This window comes from Lethenteron reissneri, chromosome 32 (genome assembly GCF_015708825.2).
Source record: "Lethenteron reissneri isolate LAM-NWPU_2019-01 chromosome 32, ASM1570882v1, whole genome shotgun sequence".
NCBI lineage: Eukaryota > Metazoa > Chordata > Hyperoartia > Petromyzontiformes > Petromyzontidae > Lethenteron > Lethenteron reissneri.
In genome coordinates this window covers 417,822-440,633 of record NC_083810.1, presented here as the reverse complement: position 1 = coordinate 440,633, position 22,812 = coordinate 417,822, and the positions used below count along the sequence as shown (strand labels likewise).

The window sequence follows — 22,812 nt, the reverse complement described above, 5'->3', positions numbered from 1 at the left end:
GGGGCCTTGCGAGGGCGGGCCGCGAAGGAGAGGGGTGGGCCGCTGTCCGATGGGACGCCGGGAGCTGCTCTCCGTGATGGCTTGTTGATGTGGAGGGAAGGCTTGCACGATCGCTGGCGTCCTGTGCCGTCGTCGTTGCGATACGAGTTGATTTGGACTCTGCACTCTGAGAAGTTGTTACATCTCGGGGTGGAGAAAACCTTGTTAACGTTACAGCGGGATTATTTTTGGCACGGCATGACGACTGATGTCGTCGGGCACATTCGGGTGTGCTCCGACTGTGCCCGGCGGAAGCCGCCTAAACACCCATATGTTCCACCAGTGCAGTCCATACAGGTGTCGCGGATTAACGAATTGGTGGCGTTGGATATTTTGGGGCCCTTTCCGCCGTCCGCTCGGGGAAATAAATTTTGTTGGTCGGGGTGGAATATCTTTCCCACTGGCCGATGGCCTGGCCCTTGGCCGACCAGTCAGCGGCGTCTATCACGGAGGCCTTCCTGTTCGGATATGTTATGGACAAAGGGGCACTGGAGAGGTTGCTCACGGACCAAGGGCGAAATTTTTCTTCAAAATTGTTAAGCGACGTGTGCGCTGCACTGGGGACCAAGAAGGTGCGGACGTCTCCCTACCATCCGCAAACGGATGGGATGGTTGAACGGCTGAATCGGACCCTGTCGACCATGCTCTGTCAAACGGTTAGCGAAAAGCAGGCTGATTGGGATTTGCATATCCCTGGGGTGCTCTCCGCGTACCGTATGACGACACATGCGTCGACGGGGTGCTCGCCTTTCTTTTTAATGTACGGCCGCGAAAACATGCCGCCGATGGAAGTGCAACTGGGCACGCGGGCGAAGGGTCCTGTCAAGCCTCTCCCTGAGTATATTCGGGACACCGTTCATCGCGTGGCAGAGGCGCGGGAGGCGGCCCGATTGGCTACGGCCAAGACCCAGGCCCGGAACGAACGTTGTGCACGGCGCTCGCATGGTGAGTCCCCCTGGCGGGTGGGGGACATGGCCTGGCTGCACTGCCCACAGGTACCGGTGGGGACCTCCCCTAAGTTACACAGACCGTGGCAGGGACCGGTTGTGCTTATTGAAGTTCCCAGTCCGCAGTCTGCGGGTGTTCGGTTTGGGCCGCGGCGCTGGTACGTTCATACGTCTCGATTGAAACCCTACGTGGCCCCGCGAGTCGATGCGTCATCTCCTAATTTTGCCTTGCCGGTGTCTGTCGCGGCCGACGCGCCACTGACCTTGCCTGTTCAACCTGCAAGCACGCCTGTCGTGCCTCCTGTAGACGGACCAGCAGTGATCCTGCCGGACACAGGGATTCCTGCACCGGGTGGGCCTACCACGGCGACGGGGACAATTGACCCCGCTGCCCTTCCAACCCCGCCGCGGGTGCAGTCGCAGGAGGCCCCGATGATGGGCCTCGCTGGGGAACGAGACGCTGGGATTGACAGGCCTCCACCAGCGGCGGACGGTTCCGGCTCCGCCGCTCCTAAAACCCTGTCCAGATCACGGTCAGTGCGCGGGCTGGGCCCCGTGCAGGACGGGCCGTCGACTCGCACTCGTTCGAAGTCCCTTCCCTTTCGTTAATTGTTGTTGTTGTAATCTCCGTTGTGTTCTGTGAGTCCTGATTGTTATGTTGTTGCTCGCATTATTATTGTTCTGTTGCAGCCGGGGACGGCTGGCTTTTTCATCAGGGGGAGGGGTCATGTAATGCGAGCACAAACGGGGTGGTTGTGGGCCTCCGCGCCAATCACGCGGGCCGGAGCATTGGGGGGCGGAGCCTGGTCGATGGAGTGTGTGGGAGGAGCCACTGCTCATCTCGGCTCCAATGGGAGACGGGGTGAACGGGGGGCGGAGACGGGGACAGGAAGGAAGGAGGAGTCTGGGTCACGTGAGGAGGAGGATATAGGGGGAGAGCCGGAAGGAGATCGAGAGTGGGAACGGAGCGAGAATAGGAGGAGGCCACGCTGGGCAGAGCGGGAGCAGCGGCGCCATCTGCCACGTGGCGTGGGGTTGACGGGGCTAGAGGGGTGTGAGTGCTAGCCGAGTGTGCGGGGCACACGTGGCTAGTGAGTGACTAGCGGAGTGTGCGGGGCACACGGAGCGAGCGGAGTGGCTGGCGCGTGTGCGGGACGCACGGAGAGAGAGGGAGTGGAGCGGCCACCAGCGAGGGCGGCCCACACGGAGCGTGCGCGCGGCGGAGGCGGTGCGGGGTGCGGTGCAAAGAACCAAATAAACGACACAACGGAGATCCAGAAAGCCTGACGGAGTCGTTTATTACGTCTTGAGATGAGAAATGATGTAAAGTGCTCTGCAACACCCCGATGTAAACGGGTGATATTTCAGCACCATATCACTATCATTATTCTCATTATTGATTGGTTGGATGGAGAGCATGGAACCGATCCTCGCTTGAAGGCTTAACGCTCTGCCCTGTGCTGGAACGTTCAGCCGCTGGTGAACGTGAAGCTACTGCTGGAGCTGACGCGGGCAGAGGGCACGGCAGAGCGGAACCCGGCTCTCCACGTGACAGAGCACCGCGGCCCCGCGCACCTCGCCCGCCTCCGCCTCGACGTGCTCTCCACCTGCCCCGCGCTGCATACCTGGAAAATGTAGGGCACCCCCTCTGCCGCGGCATGGCTACCGCCGGTAGGCGGTCCGTGAGCATCGCGCGCTCATGGGCCCGCATTCTCCATTGTGACTCCAGCTCGACCTCTGACACGGCTCGCCTCAGGGTCGAGCTGTGCGGTCGATTTCAAGATGCAAGAATAAGCGGTTCGGCCGTGGCTTGGCTCGCATTCAGCTTGTCGGAATTCTGACCTTGGATGGGGCCGGGGCTCGGAGACGGCCTGAGCAAAGCCGTGACAACAAAATGCAGGCCTTAGTTATTTGAAAATGACAAAACAGCACAACGGTATTAAAACGTTTGAATTATTGTTGCCATATTTGGGGCAGAGCACTCAGGTCCTACCTCCCTGTAAACGATAGAATTCGGCATAGAGCAGTCAGGTTGATTTTAATGATGGAGCACAGTACTCAGTGATCCACTCCAGTTTCACGTTCACCGGTGGTCAGTCACCTCCTTATCACTCTTGTATTGCTGCTATCATGGCTACTATCCCAATGGACTTCAATCAATGATTAATCTTATATTTAGGACTCATTCTACCATCCACACTGTTCATACTGCAGGTGAAATCCACTCACCCACTCACTCACCTACACTCTCACCCGCCACACTGCAAGTCCGAACACATATTTGTGCTTTTACCCTTGCACTGCTGCACTTTGAAATTCCTTCCCATCATTTCTTTCTCCAAGCTCGTATCATAATCTTTCTTAATTCAAGAAACACATTGACTCAATCAGGAACCAGAATCTTAATTTATCAAGCTCTTTTTCACAGATGTCCATTAGGTGACTCTTAATTATTATAACTTTGATAGTGCCGTTTGTAGCTAGCTGCTTGACATTTTGGGCCTTTTGGTCTGTGCTCAGCAAATGTTTAAAATAAAAACTTGACATGTATAATTTTCGGAGATAATATCATGATTCATAATTGTTTGATGGTTAGGCCATGTAAGGATCTGACCAAATTATTGTCGTTAAGACAACATTTTTGTTAAGTGGCTCTTAAGATGACCCTAACAATTATTGCCCTATATCAATCTTATCACCACTGATTCAATTATTTGAAAAATCATTAAATACCCAAATAAGTAAATATCTTTCAGACAATAAGCTGTTGCTCTCCAAACAATCAGGATTTCGTAAAAGATACAGCACAACTACCGCTGTCATAGACTCCCTTAACTTTGTTTTCAATAATCTACAGAGCAAATAATGCTGCGCCTGCCTATTCCTGGATTTATCTAAAGCATTTGACATAGTAGACCACAGAATCTTACTAAAATAGACTTAGTAGCCTATGATTCACCAAGCACACAGTTAATTGGTTTAAATGCTGCCTCTTCACGAATTCAGAAATGATCCACTGGTAACCTGGTGTCAAACACAATTGAAATCCATTCTGAAATCCAGACCCATCTTGTTCTAGCTTTATGTCAATTACTTGGGGACACAATTAGAACATTCTAATATTAACATCTTTGTGAATGACTCTGTTTTGATGGTTACTGGACACTCCACTGAAGATGTGTACAGGAAATTACAAAGCGATTTTAATACAATTCAACATCATCTAAACTCACTCAAGCTGGTTCTGAATGCCAATAGATCAAAAGTAATTTGTTTCTCTCCAGGGAAAGGACAAGCAGGAATTTTTTCTAAACTATGCACGCTGGAAAACAAACAAATCGAACAGGTTGATAAAATAAATTACCTTGGTCACTTTCTAGGATAACATTCAATGCACTGGGAGTAATGCTAAATTAAAAACGAGCTCTCTCTACAGACATAAACATGTCTTACCAGCTCAGTTTTGGTTATAATTGGAAGGGCTACCTCACCATTATTTAACTACTGCGACGTGTATCAATCCACCTCCAATACAACACTGAATAAGCTCATTCCCACTTATCATTCCATTCTAAGATTTTCTCTGGATGCCCCTTATCAGACCCATCATTGTGACTTGTACAAAAAAACTAAATTAACATCACCTCTTGATCACAGAACGATTCACCAGGGGTTGTTTATTTACAATATGTTTCATTTCGATTTAAAGCTTTCGTGACTACAGGGATTCATCTTCTTGGTTCTTTCGGTAAAGTCACGTAGAAGGAAAATAATTAAATAAATAGCTATTAAACATAAAATTATTCTCACGACGTTTCGGCCACAACGCAAGCAGCCGTCCTCAGGTGAAGAACAGGTCTGTCGGAAAGACAGCGTCTGAATGGGCACCATGCAGATATGGGATTAGTCACTACTTGTGGAATGCGTAGAAGGTGGGGGGGGGGGGGGTTTCAAAGTCATTATGCCCGTGCATTATGCAGTATGCAGGATTAGCAGCATTGATGTGGTTTCCTTATTCACCAAAGTTCCTGTACCTGACACCATCGCAATCATTGAAGACTTGGTTCATCAAGGACTGAATACTGAGGTACCCCCTCTGGTGAGACACTGCTTAACCAATACATACTTCACCTGGAATGGAACTTTCTACAAACAAACTGAGGGCACCCCAATGGGCTCCCCCCTATCTCCGGTTGTAGCCAACGTTTTCATGGAGAAATTTGAGACTGACGCCATCCAGACTGCCACTCTACGCCCGACCTTATGAAAGAGGTACGTAGATGACACTTTTGTCATCTGGCCACATGGCCGGCCTGCTCTAGACCAATTCCTCGACCACATCAATTCTATACACCCAGCCATCAGATTCACCATGTCTACAAACTAAATTGCCTCTGTGGTAGCAGTTACATTAGAGAAACCAAACGACATGTCTCGGACCACATCCGTGAACATAAAGCAGACCTGAAACAAATTCCTTTGTCAAGGTGCTCTTCCCCCTCCAACCCAGCTTAAGTATACGCTGCCAAGCCTGGTGGTGCCCCTTCAGACGCTGTCTTTCCGACAGACCTGTTCTTCACCTGAGGACGGCTGCTTGTGTTGTGGCCGAAACGTCGTGAGAATTATTTTATGTTTTATTTTTATTATTTTAATATCTTTCATGGTAATTCGGCAGAATATTTGTTGGGTTTGTTGAAACGAAGGGAGGGCAAGACCTCACCCGAGGCGTTCATCACTCCTTCTGTTGCACGTTCCCAGACATAAAATAAGTTTTGGTGAACGAGCGTTGTCGGTGGCTGCCCCTAATCTGTGAAACAATATTGCCACAAAACTTGGTCTGCAGTCATTGCCGTTGATCACTCGCTTTAAATCACCACTATCATGTGAATTCGTGCCCAGCTGCCAATGTATGAAGAGTTAGACAAGGTATAATTATGGATTGCCTGTAAGTGACCACTTTTGTGCATTGTGTTTACACTGTTTTTTTAGATATTGCTATAATGCTGCCGTGTTTTAGGCCGTATCTGCATTACAAATAATATTACACATTTAAAATAGTATATTTTTTTATAAAGCGTGCTAATTAATAATAATTAATTTATATTTAACTTAACTTTTCTGAAAAATAAGAAAATGTTTTATATTGCGATTATGATTTGCTATCTATTTTTTTATTTTGCTTATTTGTTATTGTTTATCATCAATTTATTTTACCGTGACTTATACATTTCGTGGAGAAGCAGTTGGAAAAGCAGTATTTTTATGATGAAACCCGATTTAAGAGCTTTTGGCTCACAGGGTAATTCAAAATAAACTTAAACTGAACTGAAGACCTCCACCACCCGACATAGTCAAACAAATGAAACTGTTGCGTGGTGTACAAGCATTTAACGGCGCACTGATTGCCGTTGTTCTAGCTCGCTTGCCAAAGGGATTTTAAAAAACAATCATTACAGAAACACGCAGAAATTACGCACGCGACGCTTTATTTTAAACTACGGCAAACATCATCAGGACAATCTCCATAACCGCTGTCACCTGACTAGGCTTTCTTAAATAGGTGTCTGACCTCTTAAAGAACAACCTATGAGATTTAAATCAGATATTAACCATTGCAATTTAGTTTTCAAATGTTATCATTATCTGGGCCAATGGTTAATCACTATAATTACTCGTGAATATTCTAACCAGTGGCAGGATAGCATTGTTATGTTGGCTAAAGCTTAAAACTAAGTGTTAAAAATGTTATAGTTGATTATTTAAAATATCACCGAATTGTAATAACGTTTCCAAACTGCAAATAATTTCTAAGAATCAGCTTAATTGAAGTTGTTTTTCTCTATCTCTTATTCTCTTTAATCTCTATAAATTACAAATCATGTTATTGGCTGCAATAAACCTACGGGTTAAGGAACATCCTGAATCACTACAATTCATTTCTTTGGAAAACTTGCCCAAAAGTAGAAAAATCGAGCGTAACAGATGGTGTCACATCCGCTATCAATGACATCCCCCGCTACGGCGCTGCTACTGCTGCCGTTGTAGTGCAGTTGGCGCGCTGATGCAAGCCGTGGAGCAGCAGCTGTATGAGGCCGAGGAGCACGCGCTGCGCTTCCGCTGCTTCGCGTCGCCACGCGGCGGTGCCACAGCCGTCCTGGTTGTGCCGGAGCCGCTGCATTTCGTTGTGCCGCGCGGAGAGCTGGACAAGCGCGGAGAGGGAGAGCAGAGAGAGGGAGAGCGCATCGTCACCGTGATGCTGCCGGCCGGAGTGGGTGATGAGAGCCTCATCGACTACCGCAGGGTGCTCGCTCGCACTCAACACTCGCACACACACCACGCACTCACACAACCACGTATTGACACAACCACGTATTGCAACAACCACGCACTTGCACAACCATGCACACACAATCACACTCGCACAACTAAGCACTCATACATTCACTCACACAACCACGCACTCACACATTCACACAACTACACATTCACACTCACACCACCACGCACTCAAACAACCATGCACTCACACACTCGCACCATCACACACTCACACACCACGCACTCACACACTCGCACACTCACTCCCATAACCAGGCACTCACACATCCAGGCGGTCACACAGCCACGTAATTGTACAACCACACAATTGCACAATCAAGCACTCACAACCACGCACTCATACACTCACTCACACAACCACGCACACACACTAACTCACACTCGCACAACCACTCACACAGCCACGCACTTACACACATAAAGACAAAGACCCCCCGTATAGCCTTAGACTGTTGGAGCATGTGCTGTTCACGAGCACCTATGCAGGCCGGTACACGAGAGAGTGGGTGGCCAGCACCACGCCCGGCGGTCTTTGTCTCCCTAGTGGCGATATTTATACACCGCACCAGGTACTCATTTTAGGCTGAGTCGACCTAGGGGAGCCCCAGGGCCGGTTAAAATATTTGCTGCCACTGGTGTTGGCCGTGAGCGGAAATTGAACTCGGGCCGCCAGGTTCATAGCACAACACGCTAACCGCTACACTACCGCTCCCCATACACACACTCAACCACGCACTCACACACTCACACAGCCGCGCACTCACACACAACCACAACAACAACCGCCATTCGCCACTAAGTGGCGGTGATGTCATCACGACGCTTGTGCCAGGCCATGTGCACCTTGAGGCCATGTGAAGTGTCGAACGCCCGCTGGCAGGAGGTCACGGGGCAGACCCAGGTGCCACGGGTCGACTGACTGAGATGACCGAGATGACTGGCTGATGCACCACCTGTGCCCCCTACTGTGCCAACTTGCTGTGCTTTAGCCACCCGGCGTTCCGCTCGTTGTCGTGAGTGTCGCTCCTCCGCCCTCTGTTGTTGTTGGAGGGCGACTGCCTCCAACTGCTCATGAGCCTCCGCCACAGAGGCCGATCTTGACACCGCTGGTACCAGTCATCGGCAAATCCACTCAGCTCCACATCCTCCTGTACCACATCACTCCATCTTTTCTCTAGCCCGTGCCGCGCCCGTTTAGCCCCCTCGATCCAGCCGAACAAAAGCTGTTTGGGCATGCGGTGATTGGGCATGCGGGCTACATGGCCCAGCTAACGCAGCCTTGCCTGCCGGAGGTGCTCACCGATAGGACTGTCCAGATCTTTCGACGATTGTCAGCTCCTCACACAATCCAGCCTGGTTAAACCCAGGATTGATCGTAGGCAGGCCTAAATGTTTCTAACTGGCGAAGATGTTCCATTAGGGGGGTCCACGTTTCGCAAGCGTAGAGAAGTGAGGTAATGACTGTGGCTGAGAAGACCCGAAGCTTCATGCGGAGCGACAGACCAGGTAGCTTCCACAGAGCGTTACGCAACCGATGAAAGGATAATGCCGCTCGACTGATTCGGAGTGAGACCTCTGCTGTTAAACCGGAGCCGGTCATGAGCACACTGCCCAGGTATGGGAAACTCTCCACTCTCTCCACAACTACCTCATCACCGATTGGGAGTTGTGGGGGTGGAGTGCCCAATGGTACAAAATACCCAGGCAGGTGCTTCGTTTTGGTGGGGCTGATGATAAAGCCCCACCTCTTAGTGGCACACTCCAGTTTCAGCAGCAGCATCTCCAACTCCTCCTGAATGAGCAGCTATTACCAAATCATCGGCATACATAACGTGGTTGACCAATAGGGAGCCATCCCTTGATCGCACCCGGGCATCGATCAGCCTCCCATTATATCTGTACCAATTGGAAATTCCCCCGGTACAGCTATTGAAGGCTTCACGAACTACGTGGTCAAAATAGATGTTAAATAATGTGGGAGCCAGAGGACATCCCTGTCGCACCTCAAGGTGTACAGGGAATGGCTCTGACTCCCGGCCACTTAGTTTTACACGGGCCCGCTCACCATTATGAAGGTCCTTAATGATCGTGAGCAGAGGGTCAGGGACTCCGAAAGCACGAAGAACAACCCAGAGCCCAGGCCTACTGATGGTATCATAGGCCTTGACCAGGTCAATGAAGCAGAGATGTAGGTCTTGTTGGAATTCCCTACACCTCTGCTGTAGCAGACGGACAGAAAATATGGCATTTGTGCAGGACCGCCCTTTCCTGAAACCACATTGGGGCTCCGCAAGCCTCTCCTCAGCGTGCCTAGCAAGGCGATGTTGAATAATCCTTGACAGGACCTTTCCCGGCACACTGAGTAGTGAGATGCCCCTGTAGTTGTTACAGTCTGTGCGTCCCGCTTCTTAAAGAGGGGGACCACCAGGGCATCCTTCCAATCCTGCGGAACCCGTCCAGTGGCCCAGACTGTTGTTATGATGTCATGTAGGGCAGTCTGCACACAAATGCCACCCTCCCTCAGCATTTCACTTGGGAGATCATCTCTGCCCGGTGCCTTTCCTGGTCTCAGACTCTGGATCGCCTTCAGTACTTCCTCAACAGATGGCACCTCAGCCAGCCACTCACAGGGGGTGACTTCTTCCAATATTTGAGGCACCACAGCCTCAGCAGGGTCATCCCCACTTTGTCCCATGATGTTTTCCAGGCTGAGTGATTCCCCCTCCCCCAGGACCTCACAGAAATGCTCAGCAAAATCTGCAAACCTGTTCCTGGGGGTCGGAGATTGGATCACCGTTCTTTCCCCTAATGATGGTAATAGGTGTGACGCTGTAGGTTACTTTTTGATGGAGTTAAATAGGGATTTGTGATCGCGGGCCATTGAGGCAGACTCCATCTCCTCAGCAACCCGCGACCACCACCCATCCTTGCAGCACCTCACGGCTCTCCGAAACTCTGAGCGAAGGCTGCGGTAAGCCTCCTCGTTCTCTGACGTGGAATGCTGTAGCTGATGAGAGTGGGCCTGTCGCTTTTTCTCAACCATCCTGAACACCTCCTCTGTCAGCCAGGGTCTCTGGGGAGGTCTGAACCGCATACCCAAAACAGCCATTACAGCTGAATGAGTCACAGTCCTAAACCTCGCCCATTTACCCTCGACATCAGGAGGAGTGGGGGACGATGCCAACCCCAGCCGCAAGCGATGATGAAATTCTCGCTTGCAACTTCCATCAGCTAGCTGAGACCAGGCCACCTTAGGTTGGAATGGGGTCCTGGGTGTACACCCACCACCGGAGTAGAAGAATGGCAGGCGCATCTTACAGATGATAAGTCGATGGTCAGAGGGCAGATCAGCTCCACGGTAGGTCCTGGTGTCAAGGACATGGGCTCGCATCCTCTGGTTCGTCACTATGTAGTCCAGCAGATGTTCTTGCTTGGACCCGGCATGCATCCATGATGTTGTGTGGATGCGCCGATGCCGGAAGAGCGTGTTGGTAATTACAAGTCCATGGGCTGCACAAAAATCTACCAGCCTCCTACCGTTGTTATTGAGCTGATCTGGCCCATGCCTTCCAATCACTCCAGACCAGGTGCCAGTATCATGACCAACTCGGGCATTGAAGTCACCCAACAAGATGACTCTATCCCGAGGATCCACTTTAGCCAGCATCTGTGACAGGAGGTCATAGAAGGCATCTGACTCATCGGTCTTGCCTGCATCCCTCCACGGATGTTCGTCTTTGGTGGGGGCATAAGTAACCATGACCACCACTCCTCGCCTCCGGTTGATGGGAAGGCGAGCCCAAAGTAGCCTGGGGCTTACAGCTTCTCACACCTCACCGCCACGCTCCCACGCCCCCTTCATTATTTTGTTCAGAAGAAGAGCCACACCCTGTTGTTTGGCAGTCTCCTGCCCCGAGTAGAGGACTGTCCACCCCTCATGATGGCAAGAGCCAGAACCAGTCCACCGGACCTCCTGAATGCCACAGAGATCCAGGCGGTACCGGTCCAGCTCCCGACAGAGGAGTGGCAGCCTCTCCTCCGCAGTGAGCGTTCGAACATTTCACGTGGCCACACGAAGTGGTTTTTCGTTGTTTCTGGAGAAGCCCCGAGGGTAAAGATTCAATCTCCTGGCTCTGCCAATTGGGGTTTGGCCAGGAGACGTCATAGACGCCTGTCCCCCCGGGGCCTTCGGCACAAGATTATTAGCTACATATTTAATTGGTGGTTTCGTGGTAATTAATTGAAGGTGGAGGGGTTACCAGCCCCTCGCACCCGTCCAGAGCCCCTGTTTAGCCACTGTGGTGGTCACAGACGCTATGAGGGGAGAGGCCAATCGGCATTGGCCCTCCCCCCACAGCACTGTCCACGACAGAGTTGCCCGTCTGGCACCGCGAGGAGGTAGGGGGTTGTTTGCCACACTCACACAACCACACACATTAGCACATTCACAAACACACAACCACACACACACTTGCACTGTATTAGTGAGTACGTGTGAGTGTTTGTATGTTCTCCCCCTGTTCTGCATGGGTTTCTTCAGAGGTCTCTGGTTTCCCATATATATGGCTTTATTTTGGTAAAACCCATTGGGCAATAAATGCTCATTCGTTCGGGATCTGGTGTACACCATAGACCCTTGGTTACTACAGAAAAAAAACACGCAAATAAAGCAACCCAAAAACAACCACTATACATGGTCAAGTTCCAAATGGCTAGGTTCTACATTATTACGGTGCAACTTGTACAAAAAATACAAGGCGAATATAACACATCACATCATAAAATATGTAACTTAAAGTATGCTTAGCAGAGCGCTTAATTGCACTTACACTAGAAATAAAATCTGACGTCCAAAAATGATTAAAAGTAGGATTGGGAACAGGGAGTAGCTTCTAAGGATATGGGAATTTACCAAAAGATATGGCTGAAAAAACATACACAGTGTAACTGGCATTGGCCAAACATCTGTGTTGAAAAATTACCTGCAAATTACTCCGTTGGGAATCACACACAGCAGCAACATTGCCCCTACTGCAGTCCCCCTACTCGCCAGGTCATGAGTTCGGTCCCAATCCTGACGCCTGTATATTTGGAGTTTGAATGTTCTCCCTGTGGTCGTGTGGATTTTTCTCTATGTCCTCCAGTTTTTCCCTGCACATTTAGAATCAACATGTGTTTAGAGTATTTGGCTGCTATATATTTCCACGTGATAAGCCACTTCGTTGAGCTATCATTTGTGGCCAGGCCGTTTCTGAAAAAGAGCTATTTAGCTCAGCGGGCCTTACCTGCTAAAGTAAAAAAAAAAATGTATGGTTTTTATCGTTTTAGCTTTGGAGCACCCTTCTGAAAAAGAGTCTTGAGACTCAGGCTTTTGTAAACGAACAAGTGTAGTAATCAGAGCGTTTATGTGCATTGCCCCCAAGGAGCTGCATGCACGTTTCTTGCTGCCAGCCGACCGGCCTCTCTTCCGGAGAGCCAACGTGCACACATTCCCAGACGAGCAGCGAGACGACGGGTACCTGCGGAGCCCACACCTGGGCCTCCGTTCACCTCAGGTGGAGAACGTCAAGGTGATGTATGCCACTGACTTTTCCTGCTCGTCAAACACAACAGATTGTGGCATAGTCGCTGGGCACAGAAGGCTGAAAGGCCCAAACATGTCAAGTGGACGACAGTAAACAGCACCATCAAAGTTGTGATAGGTAATAGCTAATATACGTCTCTTCAATGAAGTAAGATTATGATAAATAGTTTGGGAAAACAGACAATGGGATGGAATTCCAGAGTGGAGCAGTGCGAGGGAAGAAGCAGAAAGAGAAGGTCTGTGCCCTGCAGTGTGGTGAGTGAGAGAGTGGGTGGGTGAGTAAGCGGATTTGAGCTGCAGTTTGAACAGTGTGGGGTCATGGGTATAGTACCAATGGTAGTCGCGATACAAGAGTGATAAATAGGTGACTGACCACTTTGTGAGCAAGAGGCTGGAGTGAATGAGTGAGTATTTTACTACATCATTAATCAATGTGAATTCTCTATGCTCAAGTTTTGAAATCCTCAACATGGTAGCAGTATACAATGTAGTAGTGATAGAAAAATGGTAAGGGGACAATGAACCACCAGTGAGCGAGTGACTGGAGTGAATCGGTGGCTGTTGGAACATCCAATCACCCCGACTGCTATCTTTTGAATTCTATCAAGTGCAGCGAGGTAGGAATTTCATGCTGCACCCTAGATATGACAGCAGTGTTTAAACTTTGGCCGAATATGTACTCTATATCATTGTAATAATTGTTCGGAGTTGAGGCTTTGACACAGAAAACACTGAGACGAGTCCGAGCCTCTGACATGAAGTCCAAGTCAATCTCGTGAAATATCTCTTGTTCTCGCCTCTTCATCCCCCTTCCTATTCTGCCAGAGTCTGGTACTCATGGCGCTCTCTCATCCCCTGCTCCCCGTCGCTCTCGCTTTTCCCCCATGCATCTCCCCTCCTCGCCGACAGATCCAACTGGTGCAGGGCACGTACACCTACCACCACTACATGCAGGAGCGTGTAGATGACAAGGGCTGGGGCTGTGCATATCGTTCCCTGCAGACCATCTGCTCCTGGTTCAAGCAGCAGGGCTACACGCAGCGCGCCGTGCCTTCACACAGGGACATACAACAGGTGACGTAAAACTCAATGCATTCGTTAAATAACACTGCGACTTGAAAAGGAACAATATGCACTTAAAGCTTTCGTGACTGCAGGAATTCATATTCTTTGGGTCTTTCAGTAAAACCACGTAGATAGAAAAAATAATCTAAATAATAACAATATCACGATGTTTCGATCGCAACACAAGCAATCGTCTTCAGGTAAAAAAAGAGGGGGAAGTCTGCCGAGGCAGGTTGTTTATAAAGGTTTAGAGATGGGCGGGGCCGTTAATGCCAATGTGGGGGAGGTACTACGGAGCTGTGGGGAGTGGCCATTGTATTGTGAAAGATTACCATGTCAATGTAAGCAGGTGACTTTTTTTATATAGTAAGTTAAATAGTGACGGTGCTGGCACCGAGTCTTGAGGGAGACCATTGTTCACAGTTCTGTTGTGGCTGGGTTCACCGGGAAGGTGCAACCGGAGAGTTCGGTGGCTGAGCGTCGTGTCGCTTAGGTGTATAGTAGGAAGTTATCCGATGCTTTGGGCCCATTCAGCAGCAGGCTTCGATGCTAAACAGTTGTCACAGGCAGCAGAGGAGTCAATCATTGCTGTGACAGTTTTTTGTTGACGCTGGAAACCAGTTCCAGTGAGGGTGGGGAAGACATCAATTCGTTGGCAGCAACAACAGCCGGTTTGGAATCCGGCTCGTTCAGGTTACAGTTGGGGGTCGATAATGGAGACCGTCTGGAAAGACGTGGGGGCACGTTCCATCAGCTTGGAGGTGCAGGACACGAGGGATGTGGCCCTGTAGCTGGAGGGTGAGTCTTGCTGCTTGAATGGTGATGACTCTGTCTTGCTTATATTTTTTTTGTATTTTGCCATCCTGTGAATGAAAGTGAAGAAGTTTGCAAGCCGTATGTTGTCCATATAGTCCCAGACTATTTTTGGGAACTCGGGACACAGGCCTTGTTGGACTTTGTGGCCCTGAGAGCTGCTGCATGGTTTTTTTGGATCTGTTGCTTGTGGTAGTTGACTCGAGTTAATGGAGAGTTATATCCGGACAGCTTGTTTGGGGGAGCTTGCCCATGGTGCCTCTGGCCAGGACAGCAGCGTAGGAAGCAACAGCATTCGCTATGGCAAGGTGGCATATTGTCTGATAATATATTGTGTTGCGTATATATTCTCCACAAAGCTAAATGTCAGTACACATGTCACTTCAGCTAGTTTTCAAGGGGTCAACAGTTACAGTGAGGGAAAAAAGTATTTGATCCCCTGTTGATTTTGTACGTTTGCCTACTGACAAAGGCTGGAATGGGCTACAAGACCATCGCCAAGCAGCTTGGTGAGAAGGTGACAACAGTTGGTGCGATTATTCGCAAATGGAAGAAACACAAAAGAACTGTCAATCTCCCTCGGCCTGGGGCTCCATGCAAGATCTCACCTCGTGGAGTTGCAATGATCATGAGAACGGTGAGGAATCAGCCCAGAATTACACGGGAGGATCTTGTCAATGATCTCAAGGCAGCTGGGACCATAGTCACCAAGAAAACAGTTGGTAACACACTACGCCGTGAAGGACTGAAATCCTGCAGCGCCCGCAAGGTCCCCCTGCTCAAGAAAGCACATATACATGCCCGTCTGAAGTTTGCCAATGAACATCTGAATTATTCAGAGGACAACTGGGTGAAAGTGTTGTGGCCGTGTTTGGAGGAGGAGGAATGCTGCCTATGACCCCAAGAATACCATCCCCACCGTCAAACATTGAGGTGGAAACATGCTTTGGGGGTGTTTTTCTGCTAAGGGGACAGGACAACTTCGCCGCATCAAAGGGACGATGGACAGGGCCTTGTACCATCAAATCTTGGGTGAGAACCTCCTTCCCTCAGCCAGGGCATTGAAAATGGGTAATGGATGGGTATTCCAGCATGACAATGACCCAAAACACACGGCCAAGGCAACAAAGGAGTGGCTCAAGAAGAAGCACATTAAGGTCCTGGAGTGGCCTAGCCAGTCTCCAGACCTTAATCCCATAGAAAATTTGTGGAGGGAGCTGAAGGTTCGAGTTGCCAAACGTCAGCTTCGATACCTTAATGACTTGGAGAAGATCTGCAAAGAGGAGTGGGACAGAATCCCTCCTGAGATGTGTGCAAACCTGGTGGCCAACTACAAGAAATGTCTGACCTCTGTGATTGCCAACAAGGGTTTTGCCACCAAGTACTAAGTCATGTTTTGCAGAGGGGGTCAAATACTTATTTCCCTCATTATAATGCAAATCAATTTATAACATTTGTGACATGCGTTTTTCTGGATTTTGTTGTTGTTATTCTGTCTCTCACTGTTCAAATAAACCTACCATTAAAATTATAGACTGATAATTTATTTGGCAGTGGGTAAACGTACAAAATCAGCAGGGGATCAAATACTTTTTTCCCTCACTGTAATTTTTTCTCAATTATTCATAAAATGGTGTATTTTATAATGAGCTATTTTATTTACTACTTACCTTTCTTATGCTATTCGTTGCGTATGGTTGCACTTCATTTTGCGCGAGGTTGCAATTTATTTCACTCAGTCGGTGTTAGCCGCTGAGGTTGTGGCTTGTTTCTATTTTCACTCTTGTTGCTTCTTGCCCCCGGTACTGCTCCCGTTCTGTTGTCATGTGCACTTATGCCTCCTTTATTGAGGGCTATATTGGCACGTAAAATGAAGATCGATTGATTGAGTTTCCCAGGCTGTTGTTTCACAGCAGACTGGGTAAGTTATGATAATTTATATTAATTCAGTACCTTTAGTATTCATTCCATTATCATTGCAGAAAGGCTATCACAAAGCTTCGGATGTTGCTGTTTCCCAGTGAGGTAATTTGCGGGCATTATTTCAATTTGTACTGTGACGCTGACACAATGGCCCACTCATTTCGAATGATGTCACGGAATCTTTGACATCCACTGTGAAGCAGATGGCGCATAGTATTTTACGGTTAGTACCCCTGCGGTAATAGCCGGCGGTGGCGAGATGTTATTTCCCTCACCTGGTATGCAGGAGGTAGTGGGTTCGATCTAATATTCTGACGCCTGTGTGTTTGGAGTTTGTATGTTTTCCCCGTGATCACGTAAATTATTCTCCAGGCCCTCTGGTTTTTTCCTGCACGTTTAGAAACATGTGTTTGGAGTGTTTGGCTGCTACAAATGATAAGCCACTTCGTTGAGCTATCATTTGTGGCCAGGTCGCTTCTGAAAAGGAGTTACATAGCTCAGTGGGCGTTACCTGGTAAAATAAAAATAGTAATAGCCAGGGCGGCCTGTGGTATTGAAACTACGAACCTCTGCAACAAATGGTGAATGCGCTACCACTGGGCCACGTCTGTGGTAAACGTGCATCTGCACACATCTGCACGACCGTTAGCGTGTGCTCATGTGTGCCCCAGGCACTGATGGACACAGGGGACAAGTCCTCTTCGTTTGTGGGCTCCAGGCAGTGGATCGGCTCCATTGAGGTTCAGACTGTGCTCAATCAACTCCTCAATGTCACCTCCAAGATCATGTTCATCAGGTACAATGTGCACACCCAGACGTTCACACCCTATGCCTTCAATGAAAATCTCCGTATTCTGGGATTATGTAAGTAGCCTTTGCATTTAATGCACAAGCACTCGTGTTTTTACAATGCTGCATGCAAAACAAACTTGTGTGCGCATCTATTGCGCATGTCATACTGGTTTGCACTTGGCTCACAGCCCAACGGGTGCTCACTATGGAAGGGGTTACACCGTATACACACACGCCCCCCTAGCCCACCCCCTACAACAACCGCCGTACACCACTAAGTGGAGGTGACATCACCACTTGTGCCATGCTAGGTGCACTTTGAGACCACGTGAATTGTCGAAGGCCTGCTGACAGGTCACGGAACAGACCCAGGTTCCATGAGTTGACTGTCTGAGAGGATTGGTAGATGTGTAATAAAGGCTGTTGAGACAACTCTAGATTTGAAGCTTTCGTGACTGCAAGGATTCATATTCTTAGGTTTTTTCGGTAAAGTCACGTAGGTAAAACATCAAAATTAATAAAAATAAAATAAAGATCACGACGTTTCGGAGGCAACACAAGTCTCCGTCATGAGGTGGGACTGTCACAGCCAGATTAGCTGCATCAAGTGAGGCAATGATTCAAGATGTAATCCCTTAAAAGCGAGTTGAGGGGGGAGGAGAGGGGGGGGGGCTCATCAGAATGTGGTAGCCAATGAATGGAACGTATTGGCCCCGCCCCCCTCCCTCCCGATACTCAATTGAGGCTCAGTTGACCTAGGAATAGCCCAGGGCCAGTTCAGATAATCATTACTGGTATTGACCGCGAGCAGGAATTGAACTCGGGTCGCCGAGTTTGTAGCGGAATGCGCTAACTGCCATACTTCTGCTCCCCACACACACCCCTACCCCAGTCTACACATACACCCATACCCCACTATACACATACACACCACTACCCCACTCTACACACACACACCCCTACCCCACGCTACATATGCACACACCCTCTGGTTTCCTTCTATAGTTAAATCAAATCACACCATGTAACTGGTATTGCCCAAACATGCCATTGCTGAAAATTTGCTACAAAGTACAGTACCAAATTTCTATTGCACAGAGCAACGTCGCCCCGAACTGCAAACACTTGGCATCGAGTCTTTCAGACTCAATTAAGCTGCCCTTGGTACAGAAGTGTAATAATATTTACAATTGTTCAAAGGAGATCCTGGGAGAAAAGAATTTCAGACATGATCATGTTTGTGGCATTTGTGCAGAAGGGCAACTATCAACAGAGGCATTGAAGTGGCACCCAGGGATCAGCAGCCAAGATGAAGATCGAATAAAAAAAACATCTGGCAGTTTCAGTTTCATTTATTTCGTATAGCCCTGTGAGCCATGCGGCTCTTAACTCGAGTGCAACCGCAACAAACAAAAACATGAACAAAGAACATCTTAAAGTGACGACGCGCAACAGAAACATCCAGGAAAACCCAGCTAAATCTTCCAGAAAAAAACACTATCAACGCTGTGTGCAAAAATCCCAGTGGGATGCAAGTCAAACAATAACAAACATAAGACAATTTAGATTAAAGTTATCAGGCTAACTCCGTACTTTAACAAACAAACATGGCTTAACCATACGTTTTCGAAATCACCAAAATAAAGCTATAAAAACAGTGTAATAGTGATCATAGGAACTGTGATTCTAATTTAACAATGAACGATATACATAACATGAACGACCCATCTTTGCAACCATAGCTGGCAGCACGAGTCACTCCATAACAGCAGGAATATCAGCAAGAGTATCAAAAATTTGAAATGCACCTTTAAAGATCAGCACACTATAATCAAAACTCAAGATCATACTTTGCAGCGGACATCCGGAGAGATGCATTTGATTTCAGGCCACTCTGCCTAGCAGTGGCAGCAGGGGGTGTACAGCTCCTCAAGAGCAGTTTTGAGTGCAGATCTCACAGGTAATGATCCAAGTTGCAGTTCACCAGTGTTGCTTTAAGCAAGCCTGACTGCTGATGGGAAACTGAATGTCGAAACCGGTCTCTGGTCAGCTCATGTTAAACAAATGCTGCTGAAAGAATTCACTCCCAAAAGGCAATGTGTAGCCGATTGGGTTGTGTAAAAAATATGATAATATGGTATGTGGAGGGACAGGTTTTGGAAGGAGATGTGTTCTGATTATTTACTTTATTACTTATGTTCTCCACAGAGACGCAAATTATGATATGTTATCTAATCTCGGAGTATAATACTAACAGACTCTGGAGATCTGGTACTGACTGAGTGACACTGTGCCTCGCCTGGCTGCAAGGAAGTGCAGGGGACGTTTGTTGACGTCAGAATCATTGGCCTCAATTAATTTTGATATCGATCTCTGCTATCCCTTTAACTGGGGATCTTTGTCATTTGTGAATCGCTGACAGCAAAGGCTCAGAAATGGCATCCACTGGAAGGGAGCTGTCGATGCACTTTGAGAATGAAGGAACGCCAGTGATGATCGGTACTGAGCACAGATCCACACGCGCCGCGCTACGCACTCGTGTTTACAACCGGCAACTGCACGTGTTTGGTGTCAGTGATGCACGCTCCGATGGACCAAATTGGATTTAGAGCTTTGTGTGTACAGCGGGATACATGATGGGCAGCAGAGGGAAATTCAGCAAAATCCATGCTTCCGATCTGATTTACGAAAGAGATGCTTTCTTCCAAAAACACGCGTAAAACTAATTTAGTAAATTGGTATGGCTTTTCCCAATAGTTTAATACAAAATTTCCAACTCTACTGCTAACATAAAAATATACATGAATATTACTTTTCACTATATCAGTTTTCACAGTATAATAATAATAAATAACATACATATTAAAACGATTTAATAATTAATTTAAAACAAAAATAATTCACCTCAGGGAACTCCCGCTGCATGTTGGAATGACTGGCAAGGCGATGTGGAGGCGTTACTGTTGCACTGCAAGGAACACCTTGACGCTGTTGCGGATGGATGGCGACGCAGCCTCCCGGGTAGCTTCTTGTTTGGTGATTTCGTGGTGCATGCCGAAGCGAAATTTAGTTAACGCGGAAATTCGATTTCGTGAACCGAAAAATGTCTATAATTTGTCAATTGCGTGAATGCGAAATTTCGTAAACAAAACGTTTGTAATCAAGCGATACCTGTACACTATGTACGCATCAAAAACATGATGAAACAACATTACGCTACATCAGATAGATCATTTCACAAGTGGAAGCCAGACGGTTGCACCAAGCCAATTATAATCTCATGACTCTCTGAGCACGTGCACGATGCGGTGCCTGTGCACCCGATAGGCACCCTTGCCCATCGACAATGGACCGCGAGTCCTGCTCCAGTGTTTGGCGGCAGCGCGGTGGTGACACTCGTGCCTCACAGCAAGAGAAGGGCCTGCATCGGATTCCCGACTCAGGCGTCTTATTGTGTACAGTTTGTATTCTCTTCCCCTGCTGTGCATGGGCTTCCTCCACGTTCTATGGTTTCCTTTGATAGTTAAAAAAAAAAACTGTAACTGGTATTGACCAGACATCCCTATGCTGTAGACCGAGCTACTATTAGGATGACACACAGCAACATCACCCTCTACTGCAAAACCTTTACAAGACGCTCCTGAGATTAAGCCTTGAGGTTTTAGTGAGGTTTTCCTGGGTGAACGGGTGTTAACAGCAATAATTATATATTTGTGTGTGTGGCCCAGGCGGAGGGCTGCTGGCGCACACCATCGTGGGGGTGGCGTGGAGTGAGAGCTCGGGACAGATCCGCTTCCTCATCCTGGACCCTCACTACACAGGGGCAGAAGACCTGAGCACTGTGCAGGACAAGGTGCAACGCACGCCAGTAGAAACGTTTCGATTGTCATGGTTCGCAACATGTAGCGGTTTGTTCTGGTTAAGTTACACTTATGGTTCGATTCGACTCCCCTGACTTGCTCATACTATGATCGGGAGATGTTAAATTGTATTCTAGTCGCAAGCATTCACATGTACCTACAACTGTGGTGACACCAACGATGTGCAGTCACTTGCACACAAGTGCAAGTGACTGCATGTGCTGATGGATGTTCACCGTGGTGTGTTGTGTCCATGGAGTCTGGAGTTGTCTGTCAAGAGTAGTTTCACTGGGCAGCCAGATGGCCCAGCAGTAGAGTGAGTGGTTCACAATGGGAAGGATGGGCATTGATCAGCCCATCGTCCCTTTGGGGTCCACAGAATAAACACCACTTTTTGGGGAAGTCAACAGTGGTTGTCCCTATGGAGACACTCACCCCTGTTCTAGCAATGTAGGATTTTCACCACCGGCTCAGGGCTGTAAAAAGATGAGCTCCACCTTAATGTATTAACATATTAACGTGCAGGAAGTCACTTGACGTTTTGTTTACCTGTACCCATTCCCTCTGCAGGGTTGGTGTGGGTGGAAGGGACCGGACTTCTGGGACCGCACTGTCTACTACAACATGTGCCTGCCGCTGCGTCCCCGCGAGCTGTGAGCCGTGAGCGCAACGTCCTTGCGCCGCTCTGTAGCGCACCACGTGGGGAATAAAGAACAGACGCACAGGGGTGTCGTGTGCGCTCGTCTTGAACTGTCTGTCATCTCGGTGTGTTCCGCGACGGCAACTAGAGCGGGAAAATAAAAATCCGCCTCCATGTAGAACGCTATTTATTTTGAGGTATTCTGCAGATCAATAGGCAAAAATCATCAAGCATGATAACCGTGACTACCCACCGAATTTACAAGCGCTAGTGCCATTCGACCGATAACCACACTACATCAAGACAACATTAACAACTGTTAATATTGCCACTACTTGTTTATCATGAAAAGTCTAATTTTTTTTAAGGAGGGTCCTTCCAAGTTTTTGTATTTTAGGGTGGTCTTGCTGTGCCACCCACTTGAGGTCATTTGCAGGTAATTTTGGACGTTTAACTTGGGACATTTTGGCCAATGCCAGAAATGGGAGGAACCCCGTGTAGAACAACAGGGGGAGAACTTAGGAACTCCACACAGCCTGGCATTGAACCAAGGCGATGCTTTTTGTGAGGTGCAAGTGTTAAACCCGTGCCACCCTGCCACTGTCTTAAGGACGATGCAGACCCAGACAATGTTAGTAACGTTATTTGACTTGAGTGCCCATCAGATAATCTTCAGTTGTAACCCTCTCATAGAATTCTACAGCTTAAATTGGTTGTGCAAGACCTATGATTTGCCCAAAATAGAAACGCAAACAATTTCCCTCCCCATCTCTCTCCACATAACAAATACGAGTATTGTTTACACAGTCC

The 22,812-nt window shown here is 48.3% G+C and overlaps 1 protein-coding gene across 5 annotated transcripts in view; it reads left to right on the top strand.

Moving 5' to 3' along the window:
- Positions 1-22,112, top strand: part of UFSP2 (UFM1 specific peptidase 2) — a 67,609-nt gene extending 45,497 nt beyond the window's left edge. For 4 of the 5 annotated variants that reach the window (XM_061563676.1, XM_061563672.1, XM_061563675.1 and 1 more), the window contains 8 exons: positions 2,460-2,620; positions 7,032-7,287; positions 12,749-12,895; positions 13,819-13,983; positions 17,382-17,506; positions 19,925-20,001; positions 21,231-21,355; positions 21,933-22,112. In XM_061563676.1, the coding sequence (XP_061419660.1) occupies positions 2,460-2,620; positions 7,032-7,287; positions 12,749-12,895; positions 13,819-13,983; positions 17,382-17,506; positions 19,925-20,001; positions 21,231-21,355; positions 21,933-22,019 (1,143 nt within the window). In that variant the 3' untranslated portion in view covers positions 22,020-22,112. The remainder of the gene's footprint in view (positions 1-2,459; positions 2,621-7,031; positions 7,288-12,748; positions 12,896-13,818; positions 13,984-17,381; positions 17,507-19,924; positions 20,002-21,230; positions 21,356-21,932) is intronic. The other variant, XM_061563674.1, reaches the window with a different exon arrangement.
- The last annotated feature ends 700 nt before the right edge of the window (positions 22,113-22,812 follow it).